Raw genomic sequence first — 13,255 nt, 5'->3', positions numbered from 1 at the left:
TACTTGTGCTACCTTAGACATGGTGACAGGTCCTGCTATAGCCGTACTCCACACAGAATATCCTAGTTGCTGGGTCCAGATCTTTGCAGGCAGTCATTCATCACCTATTTAAAATGAAAAAATCACAATTTATTACACATGATTTGTTTCCTGATACAGTCTCAGCGTGAGACACACAATCAGCAGGATATTCACATTTTATTGCCCCTATAATAATTCATTGACCATAATAAGTCTGTAACTGATACTGTAATTATACAATCCCAGACATGTTTCTGTATATGTACAAAACCAGCTGAAAGCCAGCTGAATGCCCTAAATTTGCCTTTTGACACGCCCTGTTCTCTTCCTGTTATTTGTCTTCTAGCTCTGATAAGTGAGTTCATTTGGTCTTCATTCCAACAATGACCTATATCATTTTCTTTTTACCTTTCATCAACTTTACATTCATGTCCATCTCCACAAAGTACTGTAGATTATATCAGTCTCACTCTATCTCTCTTTCTTTCCTTCATTCTTTCTCACTGTCCTTCCTTATCTCCTCTCTTTCTCAGCTCAAGTATTCTACTGTATGTACTCTTTTGTGGCTCAGGTCACTTGACAAACTGTAGTTTCATGCCCTGACCTTGGATACAGGGGATATTAATATGAGCAGAGGGAATAAGGACATACAAGGACAGAGTAAATAACCTGCAGAGAGGGGTGGAGTTTTCTTATAAAGATTTTTCAGACTACCTTTTTCTGTTTCTTGAAATTGGAAGAGTGTGAGTGTGTTATTACACTGAACAACATTATAAACGCAGCACTTTTTTTTGACTTTCTCTATCTACACAAAAAGCCTATTTTTTTTCAAATATTGTTCACAAATCTGTCAAAATCTGTGTTAGTGAGTACTTCTCCTTTACCGAGATATCCATCCACCTCACAGGTGTGGCATATCAAGATGCTGATCAGACAGCATGGCTGTTGCACAGGTGTGCCTTAGTCTGGCCACAATAAAAGGCCAAAGGAGAAGTGCTCACTAACATTTTTGTATACATAGAGAAAGTCTTAGATCTTTGAGTTCAGCTCATGAACTCATGAATGTGGGCAAAACCAAAAGCGTGTTCAGTATCATTTTGACAGTTATTTGATGTTAGCAAGCTTACAAGTGTTAGTGTTCAAGTTGGAAACCAACTTTACAGCTAGTCTGGTCTTCCTAGATGATGAGATGATGAATGCTGCAAAGAAACAGTGCACAACTAACACTGTGTGAGGTTGGTAAAAGAGGGAGGAAAACATCTCATATTAATGTAGGTTATACAGGGCTATGACATTCTTCAGTCAGTAGCGCACCACAAAAGTTGACAGCTCAGAAGTCAGTGAACTGCACCCATGGGATACAACCCACCCAGAGACTTGAAGCTTAGACCCTGCTTCCCTAAATATGTCCAAAAACAGTTTTATTCTCTTTAGAAAGGGGGGGTGGGGGTTACAGTATTACAGTTTATGTTTGCTTACAGCGAAAGTTAAGAGTTTCAGTTTGACTTTAAGTTGGAAATGTATCCCTACCTGAGCTTGTTGTGACTGCACAGCCTGTCTATTTCTGGTTTTAGTGAAGATAATGAAGAAGAAGATGTGAACCCTCATGATAAAAGATGTTTGTCTCAATAATTACATGTTTCTTCAGATGAGATGGGACATTTGTTCATTTGTTTGCTGGTACTTAGAATTAATTTCAGCTGCAAATCAAACAATGGGAGCATTTTCTCATCTATCCTGTCCGTCACAGTGTGATGAACAACAAATTGTTTGTGCTACAAACACAAACAGCACTGAGGCTAGTGCCACTTGTAGCCACAGTCGATGTGATAGAGAGAAGGCCTTTGATAAAGCACACTCCATTAGTGGTAAGCCTCTGGGGTTTGTGTCATTACTGTCCTATTCACTATCACACCAGAGTTGGTCCTGCTAGGGTCAGAGTGGCAGTCAACTGTGCCCAACCTTTTCTAACAATGAATGGAGTGCCCCTGTGGTTCACTGGCAGCAGCTTGTTTGTCTGTGGACCGTATGTGTGATTGTGTGGGTGTGCTTGAGAAGTTGCAGAGGTGGCTGTTTTGAGATAGTAATTAGCTGATTTTAATGTTACAGTATGCAACAAATATCCACCAATGAAAAGGTGGTTAACAATGGTTTGAGAGTTCCCCCACCACATCCTTAGGGTCATCCAAGAATAAAGCAAGAAGGTATTAAGGCAGTTTATTAAAGTCACTGCCGCTTTCCTTCCAATTTCTCAGATATAAATGTAGTTTTTTTAATGAATCAAAACAACCACTGTGCAAAACTTGTGTCAGGGTCTATCAGTCAACAAAGTTATAAACTGAACCCTTTTGTTTTTGCCCCCATTCATCATGAGCTGAACTCAAAGATCTAAGACTTTCTCTATGTACACAAAAGGCTTATTTCTCTCAAATATTGTTCACACATCTGTCAAAATCTGTGTTAGTGAGCACTTCTGCTTTGCCTAGATAATCCATCCACCTCACAGGTGTGGCATATAAAGATGCTGGTGAGACAGCATGGGTATTGCACAGGCGTGCCTTAGTCTGGCCACAATAAAAGGCCACACGAAAATGCGCAGTGTGTATTGAATAGCAGCGCTGGAACTACAAATTATATTCATAATCAATTAATGTTGATTTTGTTTGTTGTTTAGCCCATAAATTGCCAGAAAATAGCAACAACAACAAAAAGATTCCCATTACAAGTTCAAGAGCCCAAGGTGACATCTTAAATTTGCTTGTCTGTTTGCTTATCTAATGTTTGTTGATTTTTGTATGAGAAATTAAACAATATTTGCGTATTAAATTATTTTCTGAGATCCCTTCAGCATCACACAGAAGGTTTTGGGGTGTTAATCATTCTCCTTCTGCTATAATATGACTCCAAAATAATGTATGTAGGTGAAGAAAAGCTTTGCCTGCAGAGAAAGGTTGTTTTGAATGTGGCTTATAATCTCTCTATTAGCAGTAAAAAGCAATAATAATATTAGTCATGTCTAAGGACATTCTCATGCCCTGTATTCCACTGTTCCGGATTAGAAAGGCATTGAGCCAGGGATTAATGGAGGAAAGAATAAAGCTTCCCTTGGACAACAGAGGAGGGAGGCAGGGGTTAATGGGTCAAGACTCTGAGTACTTACACATGCACACTCACACACATACAAACATACACATTCTTTCACACAGATTCAGCTACTCATTTTAAAGCTGCAGCATAAGAGATGGCATTCCATAAAATGTTTTCCAGGAACTATTCAGTTATAGCATCAATAGTTGAAAGTGACAGAGTTTCCCCTCTGATCTCCAGGCCACGGTATGCAGGCTTAACTTGGCGTGTGACTCTGAGGAATTTGTGTTTGTCTCTGTTATTATGCCAGTTGTTTGTATACATGCATGTCATGTCTAGATAAACAGTTCCCAGTTGGAAAAGAGTGTATCCAATGCCTTGTGTTAGCCTTTTGAGCTAATGGTCAGTATGGATGAAATAAAGTAACAGTTCGGGTACCATTGGATTTATTGAGGTCGGGTTTTAAAATGGCTGGTACTGGCCAGGTCGGGCTCTTGCTGTCCCCAAGACACTTTGAGATAATCCCTTAGTCTTTGTATCCCAAAGATAAAAGCAAGATGTCCACCTAACCTATCCGCCAAAATTCAACTTATAAGTTGGATATATTGCAGTGCTAAAGCAGGAATATCTGATTGTAATTGAACACTCAGCATGTGAAAATTTTGACTCCCTAAGTGAGAAGCTGATGCACCTCACAGGAGGTGTGTGGTCAGGTGTACTGGTATGACCGGTAGTACAATGTGCAAAAGGATTTTAGGATTCTGCACATTTCTTAGATCCTCATTGGTTTGTCCGCCCAACAGTCCAAAACCCAAAAGGTATTCAATTCGCTATCATAGAGGACTAAAAAAAGAAAAGTCGGAACAAGTACATTTTTGGCACTTTAAACTTAACACAATTAATCTGCAAGATAGTTGAAAATTGATTTTCTGCCATTAAACTAATAATTTCAGCTCTAGAGACGGTGTAATCTAAATGTGTCCTTTGTTCTCTTCCAGGCTGGATCCTACTCCATCCTCCGTATCCCTGAGTGATATCCACCTCCAGCCCCGGACCCCGGGCCTGTTGATATACACCAACAAGACCTCCAACATCTTCCATATCTCCATTTTCACACCAAGCTGCACCACTCCAACCTCACAGGGGGTTGATTCCTTCTGAAGACCCCCTTCCTCCCAAAACCCCAGGGACGGGACCCTGTCATGTTTCACTGACTGACCCCTCCCGACCGGCGAATGACAAGTGTGCATCCGAGGGTGGGGCTTGCCTCAGTCTCTCATGATTGGCTGCTGGATGGAATTAAGGTGAATGGAACACGTTCCTGAGGAGCAAGACCCTAACCCATCAGAGGGAGAAGAGAAACGGTGAGTTTGAGTTAGTCAGAGTAATGTTAATACTAGCATAAGTCACGTCCAAAGCTTTGCCTAAGAAGAATACTTAATACTTCACCGGGGGGAAAAAATCACAAGACACAATGACTGAGAGATACAGGTAGAGATTTAAAAAAGGAAAATATTAGTAATAAAAACAAGGTTAATAATGGTAAAACAATGAAGATATAAAAAACAACAAGTATAAGACATTAAATAACAACAATGATGTAAGAAAAATGTGGAAACGATTAAAAGCTAAATTCTAAAAAATAAGTTTTGAGCTGTTTCTTAAAACTATCAACCAAAATTGAGCTCTTAAAATGAGGCAGACATGGCTTCCTGTTATTTTGTAATGATGGATAAGGTTTTCTAAGGACATCCAAAACGGAATCTTTATTTTTCTCCCTTTTATCGCTTAATCGTTCTCATGGCACTGTATGTTTTTACATCTCTGGGCCAGACAAGGTAAACATTGTAGCAGCCTCTTTTTCCTCCCCGCCAATCTCTTCCTCTCGTCTGAATTGTTTTCACAACACCAGGCCTATAGCTACATCTGACCTCAACGCTCCTCCCCCTTCTCCTTCATTTCTTGAGAAGCAGAGCCAGTCAGAATGGCCCAAACACAAACAAACAGCACTGTTTAAGCCCCTTCTCATTAATGAAAACATAATATTAGTGGAATGGAGCCTTTTTCGTAGTGCCATTGCTAGAGGAAGAGGCCTCTGGGTAAAGGAAACGGTTATCAGACATTATTTCCTTTAAATAAAAATTTAAAGTATTAAATTAGTGTCTGTCTATCTCTGTGAGTAACTAAAGCTGTAATTCAAATGACCTCCACAAGTTTTTTAGCAGATTTGTTGTCTTTTTTGTTTTGTGGAAAAACAAAGCACTTCTGTTTACGAAATGTAGCATTTACCACTTTCAGAGTAAGAGGATAGAAGGAGCACATTAAGGCAACACTAGACACAGTCCATTAATATCGTGTTTGAATTTGACTCCTGAACTTTTCACACTAAAATATTTTCTGTCTCTACAATTAAACTTACATTTGTGTGATATATGAGTTTATATATTATCAACATGTGGAGGGACTAGCTGGCTGCCTAGACTGCAGCATCAGATTTCACTTCACTGTGTCTCCATGTGCTGTATTAGAAGCTTGTGTTAAGAAAGTCAATCCGGCGGGGCCTTGATAGATTCCTCAGCTAACATAGACACCTGTCAGGAGATTAACAGTTCTGCTGCTGGGGGCAGTTGGTGTGATCATGGATGTAGGAGTCCGTACACGAGCCTTTCTGTTTCATTTCACATGTTCGGGCGTACGTTTACTGTGTATCTCTGCTTGTGTTTCAACACCTGCACAAAGTGCTGGCTGTAGCGCTTTGCACCTCACGGATAATTGAAAGCACAAAGAATTAAGCCCTCAGAGAATCAGACAGCAGTTGCTACCTAGAGAAGATAACAGCGGTGTGTTCTGCACGACAGTGGATTTTATTAAATCTCTACCGCTTCCCTCTGCATGGTCAGCCTGTTGTTTTGAACTGATGCGGCTCTTTGAAGTGATGCTATGGTTACCAGCGTGCAGACAGTGAATAGAACACCTGTACCTATGGATTGAAGATTGTTTGATATGTGCTCAACCATTTTCAGCTCTTCTTTTACATACATACGAAATATTTTGTCTGATAATCAAACATTGCAATAATGTTATATTCTACATATTGGATTTGATTCTCTGTTTTTGTGGTTTCTGAGCTGCTAAAACCAGAAGGTTTGAGGCTATTTTATGTCAGTTTCCCTTCATTAGGCCTCTTTGTCATGCTGGATTTAGTTGAAATGTGGAGATGTAGCTGCAATTTGCATCATTTCACATAACATGTTACCACATCTGATGCAAGGCTGCTTGCATTGTGTTGCATTAACAATGGCAAAGGCTTGCACCCTAGTGGAGTATAGTTTGCTGGATCCAGGGTTCTTTGTTGCTGATGTACTGCAAGAGGCCTGTTTTCATCCACTGCACTGATCTGAGAGCCTCAAGTCAAACATGTGTGATACTTGATATCAGTACTCAGTTAATTGTTGGTTAAATATTTCTCAGCCAACTCTCCTATTGGTGCTATAAAGATAAACTCTAAAGCAATAAGTTATTCTAATGATTTTATCAGGCCAACTTAGCAAATAAGATGGAACAGTTGCTAAGTTAAGTCTGATGCAGCATTTGTACATAATGTTATTTCTCCTTTGCTCCCACTTCCATCATTTAACATGTTACTGGGTATCAGTGCTCATCAGAATTTCATATTCACCACAGGTATGATGGCTGGTTTGCTCAGCTGTAAATAGCACAAGATGGCTGATAATAATATGCATCCAGAAGAGAGAAATAGGGACATAACTATCTACAGTAAAAAGAACAGAAAATGTGGTCCTTATTCAAGCCACATACAGTATGTATCTAAAATGTATTACTACAGCCAGACTTTTTAATTGGCATTTATCGGCTGTTTCAAAACACCAATACCAATTTATCTTGTTTTCTTCTATGACATAAAAGTCAGGCCTCCCTGTGTTTTCTTCCTTACTGCCTTTAATGTCTACTGCAGCCCTTTGTGTCTCTGTGTTGATCAGATTATTTCCCCTGCCATGCTACAGTGCATTATGTCTGTGGTGCAACTGAAAAAGTAAACAAGATCCAGCTTTTCCTTCCCCTGGACATGCCCTGGGTTAAAGGCATTGTTAATTGCGCTCTTGCTATGGATTTCATGACGAAAATGATAACATATTTTGTTTAAAATTGTATTTTTATACATTATTGTAAAGTCTTTTTGAAAGTGTATCCTATTTTCCTGTTGTTTTTACTTTTTCAGTCATTTATGAATGATTTAATGGTTCAGTTAGAGATTCATTTGAATATTCACTCAACAGTGCATATGGTTTGATTATCATTGGAAATATTTTAGAAAAATATAGAATAGAATTTATATATGACACAAAATATTTACATATTATATACATATTTAAGATGTGAAACAAATGCTGCTAAATTTAGGCTTAAATGTAGCCATTTAGCTTGTGAAGTCTTTTTAAAAAATCAATAGTACAGGATGTGTCGAGCTATAGATATTTGAGGATTTTGCTCCATGTTTTATTGGTTATGTGTGGTTTATGTACACTTGTGTGTTTAGACAGAGGGAGTTGTGTCGCTTTTGCTCAGTGGCATGCTATATCCCCTTCTAGCTCAGTCTGTAATTTAGACAGTGGCGGGACACATAATGGAACACAGTTTCCATTGGCGCTGGATGTATAGGACAGCACAGACCCAGCTGTATATAAATCTATAGCATGCCCACTGAACAATAGACTACTGTGGCCTTCTAAACACAGGACAGGGGGTCTCATTCAGACACCATTATACATATAATTCTCTCAACTGTTCTGAGTGTCTTTGTGCTGTTGTGTCTGTTTAACGAACATGAGCTTCAAAACAGGTGCTTCTCAGTCCTCCATTATTGACTTAAAGGGTCACTTAGCCCAGTAACATTAAACATAATTTCTTAATTACATCTAGTTGTATCTAGCCATGCAGACACATAGTTTTATTTGCCCAGGTTTGGACACATCTGTGAGATTTATGCTACCACTCCCATGCAATGGAGGTGATTGGAACTTCATTTGTGGTGCTCACGGCGATGAAACTGACATTTTAAAAATTCCACAGCAACATGTCCCAGTTACTGTGGATAATTTGTATAGCTTGCTGTCGACAGGTTTTACAGGAACTATTTCTTCATGAGTAACCAGGACATTTTTTCTGGAAAAACAAACTGCAGCCACAAGTGAAATTCTGTTTACTTGCATTGCATAAGCAGCGAGGTAGAAATCTCAGAACCACAATATAATCAAAACTATGAGCAATGCTAGGGTTTTTTTGGTATTTGGGTCAACTTACCTTTCGGGGGATAAGGATATTCCATATTTTTACGATTGTTAACAGTTCCCATGAAAAGACCAAAACCAACAATGAACCGATCCATAGTTGTCCAACAACTATTAAAACCACATCAATGAGTCACACTGTTGCACTGGATGACATGTTCACAGAGCAGCCAGTGTGTACTAATCCACAACTGAAAATATTCCCCAGCTAAAACACAATTTACTGCTGCTTGAGTAACATTTGGTAAAAAAAAATACAAAAGCAGATTTATCTCTAACATGTAGTTCTGGTGTTGATCTCTGTTTTGCTATGCTGCTTGATATTTTTGCAGTAATGAGTACTTTTTTAGCCTTGATGAAACCTGCATTGTCTTAAAATAGTAATCGGTCAGTTACCTGACTCTCCAGTCACTGTCACAGTCACAGATGAAGAAGCTGGCGGTCCTCCAATCGGTGTAGACTGGGTGGTTCTAGCAGCAGAGCAAGAGAGTCCCACAGGTTGGAGAAGAGGGAGGGAGAGGCAGAATATATTTGAGTGGGTCAACCAGCTAAACATATCACAACCGGTAGAGACATCAGGGTGTAAGAGAGTGAGAAACACTGATAGACAGAGACTGAGACCATGCATGAGGGCTGTGTTGCATAGTTGCTACATCTGCAAATTTAACTAGCAGTACTCCTCTACCATGCATATTTTACAGTCCCACTGCGTCATCAGGTCAGCACTGTAAGTCTGTCATCTTTTTGGCTTATGTTGTTTATTCTCCTGTTTTGTATTGTTTTGGGCTGTGTGTGCATTTCGTTGTGCAACATGTGTACATATTCTGCACAGCTATTGGGCCACAGGAATCAGAAAAGGCTGTTACTTCAACACGTCAACTTAAGTTTTATATTCTGTGTGAGCTGGAGAGAAAGTACAGTATGTGCATGTATCTGTGGGGTTGGCTCAGGTTGCTGAGAGGCACAGTGTGAGGTGGTGTTGCAATCTGTGTCCCGTCAGAGTTTAAGAGTTGGAAATTGAAAAGCCCTCTGTGGTATGCCTGGGCCACGGCGTCGTGCCCCAACCTGCAAAAACTCAACATTCCATCAAAAAATATTCAATCATGCATGTTTTCATCCATGGACAGATGTACTTGTATTTACACAAGGTGGCCTGTAGTTCGCTGGCCGTGTTACAATTTGAAATCCTGTCAGACTTCCTGCTTCTTCTTTTTTTTTTTTTTTTGCACCCAAAACAAATTTTTCTTTCTTTATTTGTTTAGAGTAGTACTTCAAACCATCATGTTAGACAAGAAGTTAATTATTGTTTAAAGTGCCACCTCCTGCAGTATATCTATCTAGACATGGGAACTTGCACAATGAACCTTATTTGTGCATATTGTGTTTCTCTGTGGTTATGTTTTTGTTTTTGTTTTGTTTTGCTTGCTTCTTAGGGCCACTTGACACAGTTTCTCTCCCAAGTCTTTCCACTGAGAGCTCTTGAAGTGCAATGAAAAGCTCTTCTAAGGCTCCCCAAGAGTGATAAGCTTTTTTTAGCTGCAAGGCTGCTAATATTTTTAGTAGCACTATTTTGGGATTGTTCAGATCTTAATAGAGGGCTAGAGCTGGAGGTTATTCAGAGAGCCTTGGTTTATATTATCATTTCATTATTGTATCATTGCTGGGCCAATTCTCTGACTGTTTTATATGTAAAATGTGTGCATGAAAACAAAAACAAGGCTTAACATGTGGCAGGTTGTGGCGTCCTAGGTTATGGGAGACTTGTTGGGATACAAGATAACGGTACAGAGATGCAGAGGAGGCAACGTTGTGGTAGGAGTGACATGAATCTGTTTTTATCCAGTTTGCCTATGTTGCCATCTTAAACATTATGCTGCCTCATGGGAGGAGTGAACTGTCACATAGCTGACAATTTGATGGTTGTCGCCTCCAGCAGCGGTATAGAGTGATGTGAAAGCCAACTGGCAGGGGATGAGACAGTCAGTGAAAACATCACCGTGTCTTTCTGCTGCTGTGACAGCTTTAATTATTTTTTGTCAGCCTACTGACACTAAACTTTGCCCACAAAGAGAATGCCATGCATTGGCTATGTTCAAAAACTTCTCAGATGTCCTAACTTACTACATTGTGAAAAACACACCTTGCAACCTTTGCTGTTGTTGTAAGACAAGATGTGTTTGTTCACAGGTGAGCATCCTGAGTCCTCCAGCTTTTGGTGTCAGTTGTCATTTCAAATGTCCTTAATTTTTCCCCCTCGTCAAGCTTTAACCAATAGGCTATTTAAGAGCTTAACTTAATACCCTGTTAAGCCATCTGATGTATTCTGAAAAGGGCAAAGGGAACCAAAACTGAGAATAAAACCGTGCTTATAATTGAAGCTGAGGTAAAATGTGAAGGGCAATATGAGCTGGCATTAAGGCTTAATTACAGCAACTCCTGAACTTAACAGGCAATTATATTGTTATGCTTGTTAGGGGCAAATATTGTTTGCTGGTGTGGAATATAGAAAACATCCTGACTTATAAGAGAAGTGACAAAGTTCATGATAATTTAGAAGCAGTGACAGAAAATGTGCAATCTTGTTTAAAAGACCTTTTGATCATTCACGGGTAACAAGAGTCACTTTGCATAAAATATCTTCATTATTATATAGGTGAAAACAAAAATGTGAGATGAAAATGTCATAATGTCCGTGAAACTTAAACCCAAAAGCACAGATCTGATGAGTAGGCACAGGGAAACGCGTGATTGGTCCAAAAACTAAAAATATTACTTGAAGACTAGTCGGCCGTAGCGCAAATACTACTAGAGGTTAACTGACAATCTGGCAGAGAATGAGGTGAAAAACCGGGTTTGATATACTGCAGCTGCTTGATTAGTGGAATGCAGGACAGGTGAGCAGGTGGAGGTTGGCAGCACAAGCCGGACAGATAACATAGACAGAGAGACAGACATATAGACTAACAGGAAACACAGGGAAGGGGAAAACAGTAGGCAAACACAAGGGATGAGGAAGAGATACAGCAGGACCACAACAGTAAAGGTCTTTGACAGGATAGACTGAGAGACTAAATAACACCTCGTCACAAAACTGAGTTGTGTTTCTGCCTCCATGTTCATCTTTATTTATCTCGGGATGCAAAGAAATAATAAGAGGTTTAGGAGGAGGACTTTATAACCTGTACGTGACCCACTCTTTCCTTTGACTTTTTATTTGATTAAAGAAAAACCACAACAAGACCATTAATGGGATCATTCATCCATCCGATAAATTATGAAAAATGTGTCCCATGCTTGCCCCCCCACAATGAAATATTAAAATCTGCCCGTCCGTTGCGGTTTGTTGTTGTGTTTTTTAAATTAAGAACTTGTTCCACATATTTGTCATTTGCGTCTCCTCTGCACAGTGTCAGAGGAGTCCCTCCCCACAGAGCATCATACAAAGTGATGGTCCTTTTCACTTCAAGCAACGCCCCGCTAATCCAGGAGCACATAAAAAGCTTGATTTATGAGGTTATTATAAAGCATTAACGATACGGGTGATTAGAAAAGAGCAGGGGAGCAGATTCCCTCAGAGAGTAGCCGGGGGGGCAGGGGGAGGTGAAATTCTGCCTATTTGTTTGGAGCATTAGGCCAGGAATTACACATTGTTCCTTTTAACAGAGTGGTACCTAATATCATTTGTGGTGCTAATGAAGTCCTGCTCCCTCTCCTGGAGCTGGTATTAAAGGGTCCTGGTGTGGGAGGAGAGCTGGAGGCTATCAGGAGTGTCTGAGAGCAGAGAGCTGGATTCTAAACACATCCAGTACTGAAAAGCAGCACTCACTGACTCTCTCCAGTACTCTCTCCCCCCTCCGCTACTCTCTCCCTCTTCCATCTCTGCGCTTTCATAATTCCCTTCAGAGCAGCCAGTTCCCATCTGGGCTTTACATGCCTTTCACATGTGTCAGTATGGTTGCAGGTGGGTTTTTGAGTGCACATGCTTCTTGAGCATGTGTGTTGCTTTGTGTATGCTTGATGCATATAAGAGTTAGGATCTTTATGTTTCATCTGTTATATATTACTTGAATTTCCCTTGGGATAAATAAAGTATATATCTATCTATCTGTGGGTCTTTCCCACGTGCACTCTAATAATTAGAGTATACTTGGGGTTGAATTGTACTCCCCATAAAATCCTTTTTCTACTGCTTTGGGAGCCCCCTCAAGAACAGGGCTTTTTCTGCCAAATACAGCTATGTGTTGCCTTAAATGCTCTGTTTGACATGGCAGAAGAGACAAATACAGAAAGGTTTCAAGAAGTCTGTGAAGATTTTTTTTTCATGAGCTTATGACACTGTCTGAATTGTACTGATGCTTTACCTTGTCTGCTTGTGATAGCAGGGGAATTAGGTGACCTTTCAACTTGTTGAGCAAATATTTTTCTTTCAAATGTGGCTAAACTGTACAGACTGTTTCATGAAATGTGTGTGTATATTTACACACACTTATTTCTCTCTTTTGTTTTCTCTTAGGTGGCTCAATGGCCCGAAAAGGAAGAGGAAAAACAGCCAATGTTCGGTGAAGAGTATGACTGGTGAGTAAGTGGATGGGTAGTGTTTTGATGAAGGGAGACTCTCTAAATCAGCTCTGAAGTGGCAGCTGTCTGAATTTTTAAGTCTCTTCAGAAATGCACCTCTTCTTTAGAAAATCCAATGAATTCAAATGCAGGGAACCAGTCGTTTTGAATATTGCTTTCCCCACATTTTGTTCAGCTATGTTTGATACCTTTTTGGAAGATTGTAGCTGTCAGTGTCAGACAGTGAATGCAGGCAGTTGAGTGGCTACACAGAAGCTAGT

The 13,255-nt window shown here is 39.9% G+C and overlaps 1 protein-coding gene across 1 annotated transcript in view; it reads left to right on the top strand.

The window, feature by feature from the left end:
- The window catches only part of LOC119916405 (thyroid hormone receptor alpha-like), a gene marked incomplete at its 3' end in the record, with an annotated part of 107,639 nt that extends 94,647 nt beyond the window's left edge, over window positions 1-12,992 (top strand). The window contains 2 exon segments of the mRNA XM_038736402.1: window positions 4,107-4,472; window positions 12,931-12,992. Of these exon segments, the coding sequence (XP_038592330.1) occupies window positions 4,417-4,472; window positions 12,931-12,992 (118 nt within the window).
- Window positions 12,993-13,255: the final 263 nt, after the last annotated feature.

This window comes from Micropterus salmoides, unplaced genomic scaffold (genome assembly GCF_014851395.1).
Source record: "Micropterus salmoides isolate LMB-PRFRI ecotype aquatic unplaced genomic scaffold, ASM1485139v1 Ms_hic_scaffold_21, whole genome shotgun sequence".
Taxonomy (NCBI): Eukaryota; Metazoa; Chordata; class Actinopteri; order Centrarchiformes; family Centrarchidae; genus Micropterus; species Micropterus salmoides.
This window is presented reverse-complemented; position numbering and strand designations above follow the sequence as displayed.